This window comes from Panthera tigris, chromosome A1 (genome assembly GCF_018350195.1).
Source record: "Panthera tigris isolate Pti1 chromosome A1, P.tigris_Pti1_mat1.1, whole genome shotgun sequence".
In the NCBI taxonomy this organism is placed as follows: Eukaryota; Metazoa; Chordata; class Mammalia; order Carnivora; family Felidae; genus Panthera; species Panthera tigris.
In genome coordinates, this window is record NC_056660.1 from 150,573,948 (window position 1) to 150,593,875 (window position 19,928).

At 35.4% G+C, this 19,928-nt stretch overlaps 1 protein-coding gene across 19 annotated transcripts in view; it reads right to left on the minus strand.

The window, feature by feature from the left end:
- MEF2C (myocyte enhancer factor 2C) overlaps positions 1-19,928 on the minus strand; it is a 154,369-nt gene that overhangs the window by 76,913 nt on the left and 57,528 nt on the right. For 7 of the 19 annotated variants that reach the window (XM_042989718.1, XM_042989705.1, XM_042989684.1 and 4 more), the window contains one exon: positions 14,695-14,890. In XM_042989718.1, coding sequence (XP_042845652.1) covers positions 14,695-14,748 — 54 coding nt within the window. In that variant the 5' untranslated portion in view covers positions 14,749-14,890. Of the gene's footprint in view, positions 1-14,694; positions 14,891-15,234; positions 15,369-16,710; positions 17,967-18,015; positions 18,165-19,928 lie in introns of those variants that run through there. The other 12 variants (XM_042989711.1, XM_042989698.1, XM_042989658.1 and 9 more) reach the window with 9 other exon arrangements.

The following is a 19,928-nucleotide window of genomic DNA, read 5'->3' on the forward strand; positions in this document are numbered from 1 at the left end:
TCACAGAAACAAAAATAATTCAAGCAATTTTGAATGAACGTTTTCTATATGCCAGATGTGAAGTAATATTTATTGACTATTCTCCATGTCAGACATTTGTGCTAGATGCTGGGGCTTCTATTACATATATATCTTCCTGAAGAGTTCACGTCTCTTCCTCATGGCTGGAAAAAAATAGTCATTTACTTCATTAATGGTTAAAAGCGACTTTCTTTATTTGAAAAAAAATGCACTACTTATTTAATAGCATTATCTTTTCAGTCATGTGTAATGATTTCGCATTTTTATCTAGAGTTGGGTGAATTCAGTTTGTGTTTTCTGACCAACCTTTTCTCTAGACTGAACAGGAAAAATAACAGTAGATGTTAACCCAATCAGGTGAATATGAAATGAAGCCTACCATATTGGTTATTTCTTATCTTGATCTTAGTGAAACATGATTGTGGCATTATGCCCCTCCCCATTTCCATCTGGTTGCTGGCAGGCTCCCATCAAGCTGCAAGGCTTCAATTAGTGTAAATGCCAATTTCTTCTACGAAGCTTTCATTGTTATATTCAGATAGAACTCATTTTTCCCTTATGGTGGTCCTCTAGAACTTTTTACAAACCTTTACCATGAGACTTATTCTAATATTATAGAGTTCGTTGTTTAGGAGTCTGTCTCTCCTATTGGCTTTGAGTTCTCCAAAGACCCTGTCTTGGGCTTCATACAAACTAGGCAGTGGACACTCAAAGAACATTTGCTGAGCTGGTGGATTATAGAATGGAAATAGTCTATTTTAAAGTCTGAATGTTTGGTGTGTGGCCAAATTTGATGAAAAAGATGAGGTTCTAAAGAAATTGTGGCATGAAGTCAAAGACCCTCTCCCTTTTTTGTAGAAATAAGATAACTTTGTTTTATAGCTTTTGAGCTAAAATAGCTTTTGCAAAGATTAAGCTCATTTAGATTTTTAAAAAAGTATTTCAACAGGATCTGCTACAGGGGCTTTATTGTTTTGTTTGCTACCTTTCAAATTAACCACTTGAAGGTTTGAACACTTAAGGTTTTAGAGGAAGAAACCAACTTTCAATTATGTTGGTTTCTTATAAAGCTTGTTTTTATAAGATTTCAATAAAAATTTGCTCCCGAGAGAAAAATAATAAAGTCTAAACGTGTCAATATAATTTTCTGCTAAAAGTAGATACCTTTTTTTACTTGACTTTTTGACAATTTAATCTCTCAAAAATAATAGATTTTGGATATATGTATTTGTTTTACTAAAAAAGTTCACCTGTTAGTGACAGGAATCTTGAGACAAAGACTTACACCACTTTGGAATCTTAGAGAAGCTAGAGAGTGTCTAGAGAGAAATACACGTGTACATATGCTCTAGATTTCAAGAAAAAATATATATCAAAAAGTTCAGAGAAAAATGGTCTTTATTACTTTCCTAGATGATTCATCATGAAGGATGGAAAAGTGTGAAGATAAAAATTTAATTTTATAGTCACAAGATACAGAGATAAAGGGAGAGGATCTGCAAAATGCATTCTTTGAGCAAAAATTCACTGAACTTTCCAATGAGTTAAGATTTTCAAAAAACATGTATTTGGCAAAGAAAGTATTCAACGAAGTCCTCATCACGGTATTATAGAATTGATACTAGCTGGTAGTAATTTTTATCATTGGATTAGATGAAGATGTAGAAGGCATGCTTATAAAATCTGCATATAAAAATAAATCTGGTAGAGTGTCTATCCATAGCCGCCTCTACAGACTAGAAAGCTGGTCACAAACAATACGATGAAAAAGGTAATTTTAAAGTCTTTGTTCATATTTTTTAAAAAAACAATTCTGGAAGCTCAGGTTGGAGGAAAATTAATGTGGTGGCTGATATGGGGGAAAGGATCTAAAGTTGTAGCGTTCCAGAGTGGGAATTAATTATTCTAATGATCTTTTTGTTAGTACTAATTAATCTTTGGCACTGTATTCAGTTCTGAGAATTACATTTTACCATGACACTGACAAAATCAGTGTCTATAGGATGGCAAATAGGTTGATGTAGGATGTAAGAATAATTTTGCATTAGAAATCATTAAGGGAATCCGGAATGTTCAATCCAGAGAAATAGAGTTAAAAGTGATTTGCTAAAAAAAAAAAAAAAAAAAAAAAAAGTGATTTGCTAAACACTTTCCAAGATCTGAAGATTTCTGGCCATGTAAAGAGGCAGATGAGTTATTCTGTTTTACTCTACATATTAGAAAGCATTGCTGAAAATCTTTTAAAGAGGCTCAAAATAGAACATCTAGGGAGGAGAACTATCAAAGAGTGGATCTAGTCTGACAAAGTAGGAAGCAGTTCATTCCTGAGAATGTTTAAGTAGAGCTGCATATCAAGGAAGGTACAGAAGGTATTCCTGAATTAAGCAGAAGCTGGACCAGAGACCTTTAAAATATTTATTTCAGATTTTAGATGTTCAGATTCTATGCCTAGATAGCACACGCTTCTAGGTCAAGGGGAAAATTTGACTGAATGGTAATATGGTTGAAAACAAGAATCTATTTCTGTAATTTCATTCTATAAAATGCCTGTGTTTTGGTTACCCAATCTCATCAATATATTATCTTAATCACCTCTAATTTCCATATTCCAAGAAGTAAAACAGGGTCACTTTCTTTTTATAGTTAGATGAGATACAAAGACTGTAAAGAATTTGAGTTACAATATTAAATTATGGACAGTGCTGAAAATGCACAGAAAAATAATTGTCCAGATTGATAAAATAGAAAATTCACACTATTAAGATATTTTTAAAGAAGTAGTATATATGCATCATTACTGGGGCAGTGTGGTATAGAAGCAAAAATATAGGAATTGAAAATCAAGTCGGAGCTCTGCCATTTATGAGCTGTGTGCTCTTGGGTAAATTGTTTAACTTATCTGAATCCTGGTTTCTTCAACCACAAAGTGGAGGTTATAATGGACATCTTGCAGAGTCATGAGAGTTCACCGAGGGCCATAATAAAAGTGTAAGTGACTTGTTGACTGTGAAACACTATACAAGGCAGGTAGTATTTTTTCTCTGATGCATCAGGCTCAGTTAGTTCTTGTTACATACGGTAAAAGACTGCTGTCCTAGAACCTGCCAACTTGGGTTAACATTATTATGTCTAGGCTAGAGTTTCTCTCTCAACTAGACCTTGAACTTTCCGTGGAAGCTCAGAACTTCTCTTTTCCAATCTTATGTTCTGAAGTCCCAGAACAAAACTTGGCTAAATATTTGCTGAATGAATGAAAGGATAGATGCATGGAGGAATTACGCCTTTTTTGCCACCCAAAATGAATGGCTAAAAATGAATTTCAGTGCATGCTCAAACTATGTTAATAGGACATAGGAAATTTGCCACCGAGAGGAAAATTTCACATAGTTCTTTTTCTTTTTTGCCATATTAACTTATGGGGAAAATATGCTTTTGGTAAAACTGAAATTCAGGACAGAAATTGGAGTGGGCCAAATTTTGTGTATGGGTTTGTTGGTGAAATTATCATATTTCTTATGATTGTTTTTTTGGCAAGTGTTGACTTCATTTGGTGACTTTTTTTCTAAGAAGTTAAAGACTTTATAATAAGTTATCTCACCACATTTGACTGTATCTCTTTTAAGTTACCATACGGCACAGCTTACCATCCCCATTTCTCAGATGATACTTTTGTAAATGAAGACATAAAGTGTCACAAAACTAGTCCTTGGATGAGCTAGAAATACAACCCTTTTCACACAAAATTCATCCTTCTTTCCTCTAGTTGTTTTTCCCTCTTCTAGCTCGCCATGCATTTCAGGGGCTGACGGGCGGCACAGTATGAATCCCATCAACTGTTCACTGAGCAGTGTACAGGCACATTAAGAATTGTCAGCAATTCTGATGAGTACAAGCAGAATAGTGCATGAACTATTAATTCATGTAAGGATAGCTTTCTAGGTTAAAGTAAAAAAAATAATAATACAGAAATTGAGAAGAAGTTGGCTTCTATGTTCTCACAATAAACCAAAGCTCCTTTTGTGTGGGTGCTTCAGCCACTTCGCCCTCAGGACCTCCAGCCATTCCCACTAAAGCCAGTGAGAACCACATGCATGCACCAGTGGGCACACACTAGTTCTATATTTATGGATGTTTATTTAAATTTCACAAAATGAGAAATATTTTGGTTGGTAGCAAATACAGCTCTGTTTACAGCCAGAATAAAAAAGGTAGGACTCTGATTTACACACAGGCAATGTAAATATCAAGTTCTAAAAACAGAGGACAAGACCTGTATCATTTCCTACAGGGTAGGGATATTAGTGTGATTACTGTGTGATGGAAGGGGCATTTAATAATGAGTCTCCCGGCCACATGTGTGCCTGCTCCGTTCACCCTCCCAATCTGGGCTCTGTTCACGTCAAGTTACCTCAGGAGAACTTTCCTGCCATATAAACTGTGAGAGCCCTCGTATCTTACAGGAGTTCTGAAAAATTGAAAGAAAAGACCTTTGGAAACAGCAGCTACTCACATCTCTGAGAATAACTGAGTCCTGAACTCTAGAACCTTTGATGCATTGCTAAGGAAAGCAACAATAACTTTATCTATGGGTCCCTGATACTTCTTTCCACCACCAAGAACACTGTCAGCTGAATCTTAATTGAACTGCTCAATGAGTGGAAAACTTTTTGTTCAGTTCTTTAATTCATAAAGTGACATTAGTTTCTTTGTTTTACAACATATTTGGGACTAATATACCCAACTAATTCTACTTTCAAAGTTTTGAGGCTTTATCTTTTTGTTGTTGTTGTTGTCCAACAAGAGTCACGAGAAATATAACCCGCATCCTATGAAAATATTTTAGATTTAGATCCATTCCGCCTTACTCCCAACATAGATAGTTTCTCAGTTTCCTCCTGGTTAAGGAAATGGAGCGACTAATGAAGGATAAGATGGACAGTTCATAGATACAATGCGCTCTCTAATCCAGAGGCACGAAGTCTTCCTATGTGTTTAATGGGTTAGGGATGGAGTCAAGAGTCTGCAACGACAATCTCTAATTGAAAAAAAGGGAAATGCCCTCTTAAATGCTCTTTTTCTTCCCCTGGCTTGCTCTGACAGTAAGTAATGGTACAACTGTTCTACACTATTCCTCTTCAATTTTATTTTGTTTAATTCAGTCTGTCATTAGAAAGGCTTGCGAGCTTTAGGCTTGATGATTACTCTCGGTGGGAGGAAGTAATGCCACTGCAGACTCGTGTTAGACAAGCGCTCCTTTATACAATGACGGGGCCTGCCATCGTAAATGAAAGGCTCTTTAAAGAGCAGTGAGGGACTCTTTTAAGCAGACTGCTACCATGTGCTTGTAACCCTCCAGCACAACTTGCGAGGATGAGACAGCAATGTGTTCTGCTGCAAAGAGGACTATTGTCCTCGTTGGCCTCAAGCGCATTGAGCCGCGTTTCACTGCAGTGTAGCAGGATTTCCAAAGGGTTTGCAAGGAGTAGTTCCTAAAATTCCGAACAGAATAAAAGAATGAAAACAGGGGTTTGAGAGTGTGGAATTTAGAATTCTACCATCTCCTCACCCGAAGCCAACCCCCAAGCCCCAAAATAAAATTTAAAATTTTGTGCACTGCACTCTGTTTTGAGGAAAAATAATAAACAATGGGTTAGATCACAGTTAAATAGTTGAATGTATATGAATAAACTTGAATGTTTATTCACAGACTCACAGGGTCTGGGTTTTAAAACTTGTCATAGCTAATTTCTGATACATCTGTCTCCAGGAGGAAAAGGAAGAAAGATGATCTACAATTATTAAAATTACCAGGATTTAAAAGATTTTGTTGTAGTCCATTTTTAAGCCTAAATATGTTCTGGATTTTAAAGAGATGACTATAACACACAGTATGTTTTTAATTTTTTATATGTGCTATTCAGGTCTCCTTGGTTCATTAAAAGGCTGATTTATGTTCTAAATTCAATCTGTAAATGCAGCCATAAAATAAATACCTCTATCTATTTCTCTATACCCCATATACGCAAAAAATATTTGAATATGAGACAAATTAAATAAACCAGATTAATATTTTGGGGGCAAAAACATGTTTACTAGTTTAACAAAGCCAAAATGTACCTAAGGTAAAGGTCAAAGACTACTTCATTCCCTGCTGAGCAAATGCTCAGGAAGCACATTTGTCTACGTTTCCTGTCATAACAGGAAGAGTGTAACTTCTTCCTTTCCACGATGGCTTCAGTTTTACCTCCTAACTCCAATATTTTCTCCCTCAGGGCCTTCCAAATCAATCCTCACAAGACAGAAGGCAGGAGGCTGTCTCCGTTGTAGTTTCCAAACAGTTGCGTTTGTTGAAATGTTATTTAAATGTTAGTGATTTCTTAAGCTAAACTGTTCCAACTTAAAATTAAAAGTCAAATTTCCAAACATTTAGAGTGGATCTCTTATTCCTATTAGTGGTTCAACATATTTCAAAGGAAATGCAAATATATATTCCATATTATGCAATTTCATTTACTTCAAGTTAATTACGTTATTTTTCTTTTTAGACCAAAGTTATTATTCTGGGGGTGGGGAGGGAGAGTTGCCATATTGTCTTCAATAAGAGTATGTGGGGGATGTAAACTTTAAAAATACTTGCATCAAATTTTTGAAAGAGCTTATTTTGAACGAATAAATTATAATGTTAGAGGAAGTCTAGACTGCAAAGGACAGAGCTTTTGAGAAAATTAGCAACACGTTCTTTAATCTACAGTTTGGAAGAAACCTCTGGGCTTATGTGGTCTATTTATAATGTTAATATTTTTAGGGTTGGTTTCTTAGTAATACAATGTCACACACTTTGGTTTGTGCATTTGCAAAACAAAAGGTGACTTATTGCAAACAGAATGGGGTGTGCATGCATTCACAGAGGTGGAAGGTGCCATTCAATGCCAACTCTCTACACAAACTGATGGAGATACAATGAACACAAACGTGGGAATTTCTCTAAATTATAGTTTTAAATGAAAATTGAATGAGATATACAAACTAGAACTGAAACAACAAGACGTCTTGAAGCCCTCCAGTTTGTGCAGATTGTTACTGTATTCCTTGTGAAAATTTTGGCACCTCTTGGATTCCCTATCAAAGGAAACTTAATGAATGAATTTGATGGCAGTTGAGACAATACTTCTCTGGTAGTCAAGGAATAGAGTTAGTGGATATAACTATATCCACTGAGCTATAAAATAGCTCACATGTATGGGATGTATAGTAAATGTGTGGTGCACTATTTCTATGTTTCACCCATATACTGGGGAGACCATTTGTGAACTGTTTTTAAATTGCTAGGAACAGAACAGAAATGAGTGGCCTGATGTCATAGCTGCTCAATGTACATCGGAACACTCTAGCTACCTCTTTGATTTGGAAACTCACAAAATACATTTTTTTTTTCTTCTGGTTTCCTTTTTCAGTATCTTCAAACACCAGTAATTCCAGCTCTCTGAACAAAAACTTTTCCCCCTGGTGATTTTAAGATTAATGAAAGAATGATTTAACTTAAATGCTGGGGAACCTTTAAGTAGGAGCCCACAGGATGCATCAATATACCTATAATTCAATTCTGAAATGTTCTATGCCCTAATTCATTACTATGATACACTCTAATTATTTATTGATACCAAGTTTAGGGAGGCAGTTTAGCTGTTAAGAAATGATACTGAGAGTAAAAAAGGCTTAATAATCACCAATATCAGTTATCTGTGAATTTATTTTAGATTTAAATCAGTATTTCTGTGATTTTTTAAAACTTAAAAAAAATGCTTTTATTTATTTTTGAGAGAGAGAGAGAGACTGTGCATGTGCTCATGCAAGGCGGGGGAGCGGCAGAGAGAGGGGGACAGATGATCCGAAGCAGGCTCTGCACTGATAACAGCAAGCCCCATGTGGGGCTCGAACTCACCAACTGGGAGATCATGACCTGAACCGAAGTTAGATGCTCAACCGACTGAGCCACCCAGGCATCCCTATTTAAACTTCTGATTCACTTGATTTAAAACAAGCTTCCAGATATTCATGGACTAACATGTATAACTCTTTGATAGCAATTTAAGTATAATTTCCTCTCAGATAATATATACTTGCTTGGTATGCATACAGGCAATGGACAAAAATGTAAGTTCTGTTCGTGCAGATGACAAAAGAAAAAGTATGACTGGAATAATCTGTTCAACTCATGGTTTAGAATTAATTACAAAGTTATCTTCCTGAAGCCATTTATTTGTCTTTCTAAATTATCAAGTTCCTCACATTTAAAGAGTAGGTTAGTAGGTTTTTACCCTCAGGTTTAGAACTGTAATTAGCCTTTTATTTACTGGCATTCTGGATATCACCTTGAAGGAACATTACAGTACAATTTTCACTGAAATTTTAGCTAAAATTCTAAGAACAGCCTAAAATAGTGGAAAGTAGCAGAAAGTAAGGAATAATACTTGTTTCTTTTGAGAGTCATTTGATGAAATCAATAAATCTCTTTTATTCACTTTATTTTTTTTTTTTAATTTTTTAATCTTTATTTATTTTTGAGAGAGAGAGACAGTGTGTGAGCAGGGGAGGAGCAGAGAGAGAGGGAGACGCAGAATCTGAAGCAGGCTCCAGGCTCTGAGCTGTCAGCACCGAGCCCGATGTGGGGCTCGAACTCATGAACCGTGAGATCACGACCTAAGCCGAAGCCGGATGCTCAACCGACTGAGCCACCCAGGCACCCCTCTTTTATTCACTTTAAAAAAGATTAGATTTCGTTTAAAAACATCCTTATGTAGAAACTGTTCACAGGTTGCATCTACACTGAACATATTTCTCCGAGTTCTTTTTTTCTAAGCCTATTTAAAATAATTTATAAGTTATATAAAGAAACTGGGTGGCTCAGATGGTTAAGCATCGGACTCTTGATTTCAGCTCAGGTCATGATCTCACAGTTTGTGGGACAGAGACCCTTGTCCAGCTGTGTGCTGACAGCTTGGTGCCTGCTTGGGATTCTCTCTAGCTCTCTCTCTGACCCTCCCCTGCTCACACTCTCTCTTTCTCTCTCTCTCAAAATAGGCAAATAAACATTAAAAACATAAAAAAAAGAAACTGACATAGGGACCTAAGAAAAGAGAAAAAGTTAGAAAATTTAACAACTATGATCTCTGAATTCCTTTTAGTCATAAGGGGATTCTCTTGTTCTATTAAGAGGAGAATGTTGCTAATTGTCTTTAATTTGTGCTCCAGTTATTGCACTGATAATTACGTGAAATTTTGTTTGCTGGCAAAAACTATTAGTGTGCCAGACCTGATGGAAGAGAACTTAAGACTTTTAAAAATCTTCTTCCCTTAGCTTACTATATTAGGTCCTGACTGTGTTATTTGGCAAATATTTTTCCCTTACAGTTATTCAAATATTTAAATGTCTTTTTATAACAAGTCACACAAATACATTTGGATTTACCTCTCCTATCATTTCAAAGTGGGGAAACTGAAAATTTAAAATACAAACATACAAGTATAAACAGGTTTAGGTTAAACAAGCTTATTTTTTGTATATCTTTCTTCTTGATACAACAGATATAACAGATTTCTAAGTATATTCTGCTTTTGTAAAAAGAGTGAGACAAGGGTAAAACTCACTTTAAAAATCTGTTGTTGGTTTTTTTCAGGAGCATATTTACTGGTACCATATGAAGTAGGGTAAGATTATTGCCTGATTACTGAAGGTACTTAGGGGGTAAAAATAAGAAATGCAGAAGGAGACACTGAAATTGTAGTGTTAGAATAAAGTGGATGCTGGAAGTGATAAAAATGGTGACAAGTAGTTCAAAATAACTTGGTCAGTAACATATATTTGAAAATAAGTGCTGCAAGCATAGAACTTAGAAAACTACTCCTTCTCCTCCTTGTCACAAGCTCTGCCCTGCAAATGTCTGTGATTTTCCTTCCAGCCCACAAGCCATCCTCTGCTATCAGCCACTCCTGCTCTGAAAGGATTCTCTCACCCCTGTGAGATTCCAAAGGCTCCTTTTGTGCTCCTGCTCCGCTCTATTCCACTTTTCCTTCCAGCTCCCTTATAGCCTTTAAAAGGTAGAACCTTCTTGAAATGAGGTTCAGGCACCACTCTTTAGTGTTCTACACAGCTCAGGAGTTTTAATGGAGGTCACATTAACTTATAAAAGCTAATGGTTTAAAAAGCATGAATCTTAATAGGAACAGCTAATACGTACATTCATTGGGCGCTTATTATATGTTAGATGCTTTAAATTTATGCCCTAATTTAATTATCTCAATGACTTGAGGTGGGTACTATTTTTTAAACCTCAGTCTATTGATGAGGAAACTGATAAGGCTCAGAGGGGCTAGTATGTGGCAGAATTGAGATCACAGCTAGGTTCGTGTGTCTAAAACCCATGCTTTTCACCACTATGTTACACTGGATGCAGTATGATGTAATTGGGAAAAGCAAAGACATAAAACCATGCTCTTAGCCATTATATTATACAGGATGTAGCCTGACATGGTTGAGAAAAGCATGCATTGTTTTGTTTTTTTAATCTGAAAGGTGTGGGCTCCAAATTTTGGCCACCACTTAGTATTAACTCTCTGACTTGAAAGCTTTGCATGATCTGGGCCCTGTCTAGCATCTAATCTTTTCTCTCATCTCTCCAAAGTCATACACACCAGACTCAAGTTCCACAAGCTTTCCCTTGGCTCCTTAGCAAGCTCTTTCCGTTCTTAAGGAGCTTTGCAAATATTGTTCCATCTGGAATGTTGTCACCTGCCTAACTCTGACTCATGTTTTAGTTCTCATCTTTTAGCATTTCCTCAGAGAGGCCTTTCATCCAATCCCCAATCTAAATAAAGCACCTCTTGTTATACTTTGATAGCGCTTTGATAATTTCATTCACACCACATATCTATAACATTTTTATTATATATTTGCAAATCTCACGTCTGCTTCATCCTACTAAGCCAGGGATCCACAAACTCTGGCCCACAGGCCATATACAGCCCATCTCATTTTTGTCAGTAGAGTTTTATTCATAGACACATTCATTCATTTACACATTTGTCCAAGGTTGCTTTCACAACTAGGGCAGAGCTGAGTAGTTGAGATGAAGACTGTATGGCTCACAAGGCCAAAAATATTTGCTATCTGGCCCTTTACAGAAAAACTTTGCTGACCTCTGTGGCAGATGATAAGCTGTATGAGATTCGTCTGGTTTACCACTGAATTCTTAATGTTAAGCATATTGCAATCTAATAATATTTGTTGATTTAGTAAATAAGTGAATTATTCCCCTGTAAGTGGGGTTAATAAGAATTAAATGAAATAACACATACGTAATTCTTGGTACATGTTGCTACTTTTATTAAGTTATCTGGAAATTTCTATAAGACAAATTAACAATTCATGATTTTATTTATTTTTACATAGTCGCCTAAGTAATGTATGTAGTTTAAGTAAGAAATTGAGAAATAAGTAGTTTTCATAAAGTCAGAAACTCTGGACAAATTTTTAAAAATAAAATGAGCTGTTCATTTTTTTCCTCCTCTAAACTATTTTATGTATACAACTGGAGTTTCTGAGTGTTAGCTGTTCTCCTTACTTCCATTATGAAAGGTAGAGTAAGGGCAAAATTAAATTTAAACAGTTAGCTGCTGTTTTACAGCAGTGTTAGTTCTTAATGATATTCAACTTATACATCAGCTTTGTAATATTTCATTTCACACTTTTAAGTCTCTACTTCTTATTCTGTAAAAACACACCCTGTTCTCTGTATAGCCAAATAAACACCTGCAATGGCAGAGTGGGCTTTTACTACTTTTAAGAAAAGATGACAGTGAGCCATTGTGTGACGTTCTATTATGGAGTCTGCAGTGGGGTAAGCTTCAAAAAGGGCAAAGCAGTTAACATTTTTCTTTTCCACATGTGAACACAAAGTTTAAAGGAAGCCCAGGCTGGGGGAGCCTCCGCACTTGGGATGATTGGCTCCCGCAGATTTGCTAGTGGTGGTGATTATTAGAAGTGACCTATATCTTGTAAGCTTTCATGTCCACTCTCGTAGTAGGTGAGTGGTGCACATAACAAACATTTATAAGTAAGATGGATGTCTGAGATTGTCAATAGCCACTAAAATAATCACTGAAATATACATTAAAACATGGCAGTTTTCACTTCTGCCGATTCAAGAGTATGAGTGAAGGACCTGCCATACCTAAAGGTTGGAGAAGACTACACAGATCTGAAATTCTGTAGAATAAAACCAAGGAATTCATCTTCAGGATTAAAAAAGTCATCTAAATTGAAGTGAATTTAAACAATTTTTCTTCTCCTACAATTATCATGACTTCTAACATGGATGAGAGTAACAGTAACTATAGACGCAGCATATATAAATTAAGATGTTCGATTATTAGCTCAAAAGTATGTGTTAAAATTCTTCCAGCCTGTGTGAGTTTTATGTTCCTTTATAAAGCATAATGAAAGCTCATGAATTCAACCTGCAGAAATTTTCTCCTTTCTTTGTAGGCAAAAGGAAGATACTATGAATTTCATGAACCTAAACATTACCTGGTATTATCAATGAACTTAGGTGCTAATTCCTATAATCTTTGACAGCACTCAAAATAGATTCTAGTACAAATAACTGGATCTAAACAGTCAATGGTACATGGTGTTCAATATTTCAGTCTCAATTTCAATTTCAAGCTGTAAGCCAACAAAAAAATACTGTGGTTTATATTGACAGAATTATTACTTTTTGGTTTGACCGAAAGCAATAAACAATGTGTAGGAAAACAATGAAGAAATCCATCAAAAATCTTTATTTATCCTTTAACTCAATTTTCAGCCAAAAATAGTTCAAGTCATGCGTATGTACCTTAAATATAATAATTTAAGGGAGTATAAACTTGAAAATCTAAAGTTTATCTCTTAATGACATACTGGCTTTCATGGCATAAATAACAACTTCTATTCATTATCATTTACACATATAACAACTTAAGTGTCCATCAATGGATGAATGAATAAATAAGTTGTTACACACACATATACACACAATGGAACGTTATTCAGCCATAAAAAAGAGGAAATCCTACTATTTGCAACACCATGAAGGGATCTTGAGGGCATTATGCTAAGTGAAATAAGTCAGAAAGAGAAAGACAAAGACTGTGTGATCTCATTTATATGTAGAATCTAAAAAACAAACAAACTCACCCAAAGAGATCAGACTTGTGATTACCAGAGGTGGAGGGTTGGGGGAAGAAGAAATGGAGGAAGGTGGTCAAAAGGTACAAACTTCCAGTTACAAGATAAATAAGTACTAGGGTTGTAACATACAACACGATGACTACAGCTACCACTGCTGTGTGATACACAGAAAGGTTGCTAAGAGTAAGTCCTTTTTTTCCTTATTCTTTTCCTTTTATTATATCTATACGAGATGATGGATGTTAGCTGAACTGATTGTGGTAATCATTTCACAATACATGTAAATCAACCCAACACACTGGATGCCTTAAAATTATAGAGTGATGTATGTCAATTATGTCTCAATAAAACTGGAGAAAAAAACATAGAAAAAAACTTAAACCAGAAATCAGTTCTAGTCTCACTTGCAGTTCCAAGAAGACAGAAGGGGAGACAGACCAGAGTGTCTTTATTTGGAGGAAATTAGTCTGGCGAGGGCATCTCCAAAGGCCATCCTCTTAACTTTCCCCAGAATAAATGAGCAACAGGCAAAACATTCCTCTCTCCCATGGTCAAGGAATGAATGCCAGTTTTGCAAGTTCCATTATCCATTTGTAATGGTTGGGATCTGGCAGTACTACAATTTGTTAATTAACATTAGAATGCATACAAACCACCCAACTATCCTTGTATCACCTAACCAAATGCACTCTCCCCAAGTGTGAAGGAAAATAGTCAAATCACAAATATTCATGATATACAAGTCTTTGTCGAATAGAACATTTAGAGATATAAAATCTTTAGAACAAATTGATGGTATCATACAGTATTATCATTGGACTCGCAGAAAAAAATGGTAACATCATCTGCCTCTTTGTTTACAAAATTCGTGGTTTAAAGAAAATGGTATGAATTAATGAATAGTTTTTGCCTAAGTGTTTTAAGTTACTAATATTTCATGAGGGTGTTTGTTGTTGTTGTCAGCACAATGCTAAATATTTTGGAGACATTTCAAAGTCTCTTTTAGTGTGAATACAAATAAAGCCATTTTTATAAGCCTATATCCTAAAACTTTAAGTGCATGACCACAAAAGTCCTCGTTCCCATGAATATAGGAATCTTTGTTTGATGATGCGTGCAGTGCAGCAATGTTATGCTTATTAACTCTTAATTATTAAGCTATTCATGTTATACAGGGATAGCTCCCGTTCAAAATTTATTGTGAAATAAAAAGTGAATAATCATGAACATGTAAGCTATTTGTCTAACAGATAAGGTGAGTCTTCCCCCTTGACATATGATAGAATATTAGCATTTAAACTGGCCACATTTAATTCACTAAGACTTCTCTTAATGTATGCTCACAAGTTTGGAATGTTTTCAGGGTACCTTTAATATACCTGGGGGAAATGTAATAAATAGTCCATGTAAATAATGATACAAGAAAAAGTCTACCCACTCACCTGTCTGTTACGTTCATCCATAATCCTCGTAATCTGAATCTTTTTTCTCCCCATAGTCCCCGTTTTTCTTCTCTCTCTCGTCCCTGAAATTATGTATTTTTTCCTTCCTTTTCTTTCTCTTTCCTGCTTCCTCCAAACAAATCTCCTTCTTCAGCACTTGCACTGCTCAGTTCCCAAATTCCTGCATTCGTTCCTGCTGGACAAAAAAGAAAAATTAAATGCCACTTTAACTGAAAGCCAGTTTCATAAGAACTATCGTATTCTAATTTTTTAAAAAAGAAAACTATATGGAAGTAAGCCAATCAAATGAATGAAAATATGTACTCAAAGCACATGGTATATCCCATGCAGGAGCATATCAAATAGGAACAGTTTGTTTTTACAGTTAAAATAATCTCATAAGTAATATAACAAGTCATTTAAATGACAAAAACTGTACTTTAAAGCCCAACACTTGAAATGTATCTTTTGCAACGAGTTTCTTAATATTTTTTAATGAAATTAGGTGACTATTTTCACCCTTCTATTATGAAAAATTACCTGAATCAGAGAGTTAATGAACCTCTATGTACCTGTGTATGCTAAGTAGGGCAGCTAATTCATTTCTGAAGGGAAAACAATCTTGTGTTTTGACAGCAGAGGTGATAACGTCCCTCGTTATGCAAATAGGATGGACTATTATGAAAGTGCTATTTGATATATGTAAATGTCAACTAATTTAAATCTAAATCCTTTAATCTTATTTTTAAAAAGTCACTGCTATGAGAACACTGTAAAAATAATATGGGATATTTAATCTTACATAATAAGCAGCTATCAGCACTGAGATCTCCTTTTCCTCTTGAAAGCCCTTAAGCTATATATTGAACACAAGAATCAAAAAAGATAATCATTCACAGAAAAGAAATGGTGGGAAAAAATTAGACTATTACTCCATTTATAAGGATACTTTTTTTAATAACTACACTTTTTATAATAAGCCATCAGTTCTCAAAATTTAAATATTTTAAAAAGACATATCATATGTCTTTGGGGAGTAAGATACAAAATTACAGAAGCCTGATACTCTATATATACTAGATATCTTTAGGTCATGAATAAAAATTAAAGAAAGGATCATCCATAATATAAAATAAACCCAGAGAACCCGAGTATTAAAAGTATGTATTTTACTTTGTTTTAAATTATATCTGAAAATATTTGAAAGTAATGAAAATAAATTGCCGTGAAATGTGGAAGTTAACCAGAAAGCATTCCACAATGGATTCTTCATTTGCAAGCAACAGCTCCAATTATCCTATCCAGTCTTATGTCAGAGAATGCAACTACTTTACACATGGCTCAGAATTTCCCTGTTTTAGTTGGTGTCTGACAAGGGACCTGAAAAATTCCCACATGTATTATGTAATGCTAAGCCAATGTCCTGGCTATTTAATAGATTATTTGGCTCCAATTCAAAGTTATCGGAACAGGAAAGCTGTTATACACTTGGTCTGATCATCAGCTGTCTTTTGATTTCTTTAATTTAATTTCTAAATTCTTTATCACCTTGAGTAAATTTCTTTAAATTAAAATTTTCTGTGGTTATCTAATTGCAGAAGCTATTATGATATAATTAGTTCTGGTGGATTAAGCGCTGCTTAAATACTAAGACCATCCATTCTCCTTTGCCCAATGCCTTTCTACGAAACTGCGGCTCAGTTGTGCCTCTGAGAATACTATATATGTTGAGTAACATCATGACCACACAGTGCTTATCAAAAACTCCAGTGGTAATTTGAAATGTTGGAAGTAGTTCAAAAGTTTTAAAGAGTTATATAAACAACACACATTTGACAAATACACATGAAAAAATTAGCTATAAGACATTAAAATCACATTACAATAGAAAACATTCATGAAGCACAATTGCATTATATATTTGCTGTTGCCAAACACTGTCCATCTATCTATTTTTAGAAACAGTCTTAAATATCACTCAACTGGGCAACTTTCCTGTGTTTCCTATAGTCTTACCTTAGAAGCCAGCGGCACGTTAGATTGATATTTCCCTTGCATGTGCAAGACCCCAAAGAGACAAACAGGCTTCCTCTATCACAGAAAAGCCAACCCATGAATCCACAGCAAATGCATATAGGACAATTTCCTTTCTTTTCGTTTAGCTGAGGCCGGTGGCACTATCGGCTTACAGGACTATGCCTGCCTAAGCGCTTATTCACTTTAAGGTGGAAGGTCAGGGTGAACAGATTAGAGTGTGGTGACAAGGCGGGGAAGACGAGAACTTCTACAGATCCTGGTTTCAAAATACAAATAACCAAACAAGCAGAGAAACATCCCAGGAGAAAAGTCTCTTCAGAAAGGCAGAGGGAGCGCTCCTCCAGAGCCAAACTTAGAAGAGTTCCTACATATCACCACCCCATACTTCCCAACTTTGAAACGAGAGACACTTTTGAAAAAGAGCAGGGCAGGGATTTTAATTAGTGAAAAAGGATGGGAAATATTTTGCCTGAGAGAATTTATATGCATATATCAAACATGTATATAAAATGGTCAGAACACCACTGGATATGTTTTCCCTTTTGAAATACGCAAGGTAAAGACAAACAAGCTTAAATTTCAGTAAAAATTAAGGTATTTTCCTGCTTTCCATAAAAATGAATATTTCTTGAAGTCTTGCCTGCTGAACATTTTTAAAATACGAAATCTGATATTATTATGTACACATGCAGACTACTACGCAGTGATGATGCGACGTTTTCATGAAGTAAAATATGTCACGAGATGTGGCTTAGAACATTTGATTATGGATCACCACGTTTCAGGGCTGCCAGTAAAAATTCAGAGTTAGGAAGGTCAACAATAGCTCAGGAGTTGTTTTCTTAGCATAACTATTTTTCTAAGCTGATTTTTATGCAAAAATTATTTTGCAAAGTCGGTTTTGAGTATTAATTTGTAGGAGGCCTAGAGTGGCTGAGAAAGATATTATGTAACTTTAGTAGCTTTTAAAACTGTTTTGTATGTATACGAAGAAGAAGAGAATCGCTAAACTCCGTGTAGCAGAATTTCAAGTTATGCTGAGAACTTTCATTACATACAATCAACCATAAGCTTAAAATAATTCCAGCAGCCCTGCTGCTAACTTCTCTCCACATGAAAGAAGCATTCTTGGAAAATGACAGAGCCACAGAGAAACAATCAGTAATTAAAAAAAGAAGAAAAAGAAACGCTCTACCACAGTTACACTCTATGGAGTTACAGTCTTCTGCATTTTTTTTCTTTTCGTCAACCTAAATATAAGAAAAATAAAATCAAGCTGCTTACTAAAAAGGGGAACTTCATTATGGCAGGCTTCTGTTCACTTTGAGTTTGGCATAAGCAGACAGATGAAGGCAGAGTGGTTTTGAGACCCAAGTAGAGAAGAATATCTTGTGGACAGATGCTAAAGATCCTTCTCCCACCCCAGCTCTCTCATTTACAAACAAGTTCCCTTGAGTGACACACACCGCCTCCCCCCTTCCCAGCCTCACTCTTTTTTGCGCTCTTCCTCCCTCTCTCCCTCCCTCCCACAAAATCCCTCCCCTTCACACAGAAGAATCTTGACAGAATGGCAGGAAACACGCACAGACTGGTCGGGGAAGGATATGATGTCAGCAACCACGAACAATAAAAGGTGTAAAGGTGCTTCCTTCCCTAAACTGTTCCAGAAGTGTAAAATGGGAACCAAAACTCTTCACTTCCTTCTCTGAGCAGAACTGTCTGAGTGTGCCTTGCTGCATGCCACACACAGAGAGGCCTTTGAGAGGTTCAGATAAGGGACAATGACAGAAACGCAGACATGGAGACACAATTTTGTATTTCTATTTTTAAAGCACCTAAGAAAAATCCATTTCAGGTCTAGTTTCGTCTTTTGTATGATTGCTTTAAGGAATAAGAATAAGAAAACGAATTCACTTTGGTCAAGGAGGAGATACATCACAATTACCATTTACTATGTCTCGCAGAAGTCATCTGACATAGCTAACGCAGCCGTATAATCTTAATTTACCCTTCGAGGCAAATGAAGAATTCTATACAGACAAAGAGCCAATTGGATAAATTATATTTTTGGTAAAAAATAGAATCACAAAAGCTGTCCAAAAAACAAACAAACAAAAAATCAATGTTTGTTAGTAAAACACATTACTTCTTTGCAACCATAGTTTAAAAAAAGATATAGTGAGTGGGGGGAATAGATGACTGTGTTATTGCAGTTCTCAAAGTTGTCCAAAAAATTCAGAGTAAGAACCAAAGAAACTAACATAAACTTTCAGTATATAACGAAACTATTTATTTTAATCTCATCGCTATTAGGTTCCTTCTAACATGGAAATGGCAGTCTACCATAAGGTTTCTGTAGGAAGAAAACCACATATCAAGTGGATCTGAGTCATCTTCAGATTTCAATCATCTTCCCACAACACTTTGATTTAGAAATTAAACACAACCTTCAGTTATGTGTTTTGATCATAGAGTGAGACTGCCATGCCACATTAAAAGATGTGGGAAGAAATTAATTCTCTTCTGCTAAACTTATCTTTGCAAAGCATGTATTTTGCTACAATAAGCACAATGCAGTCACTTAAATAAAAACAACCTATGAAAAATGATCAAACATTAAAATATGTGATGTCAATCTGCAAAGAAAGAATTCTGGTTTTCTTTTACTCATATTAGCAAATAACTTCTTCGCTGTCTTATATTTTCACTAACACTAGCATCTTCATACAGAGTTTTATAAAAACTAAAGGCTGAAAACCAAGCACACTATGTCCAACAAAAAATGATACTGTCATATAAACACAAACCGGATGCTTAGTAGGTGACGAAAATGATCTTAAGCCCAGTTGCTGCAAGCCTGGCATTAGTAATTCAAATAAGTAAATGATTCATTATTATTTGAAGTGGAAAACTTTGCTTATTATGGTACAGAGATACATTTAACTTTCTCCTTTATGACATATTTGAAAGACATATGAGGCATGTAACTATATTTTGGTTAAAATGAACAAGTAGAACTTTTACTTTTTTTTTCTGCTTAAGAGGTATTTTGAACTTCGAAAGACATAACAATTATTATTATTCTTATTGTTACTCAACTATGTTATATCCTAAGAGTTGGGGAATACTTCCTTGGTCCTGAAACTCATTCCACGTCTCTTGAAGTAAATTTATGATGTTGTATTACCCTAGCTATG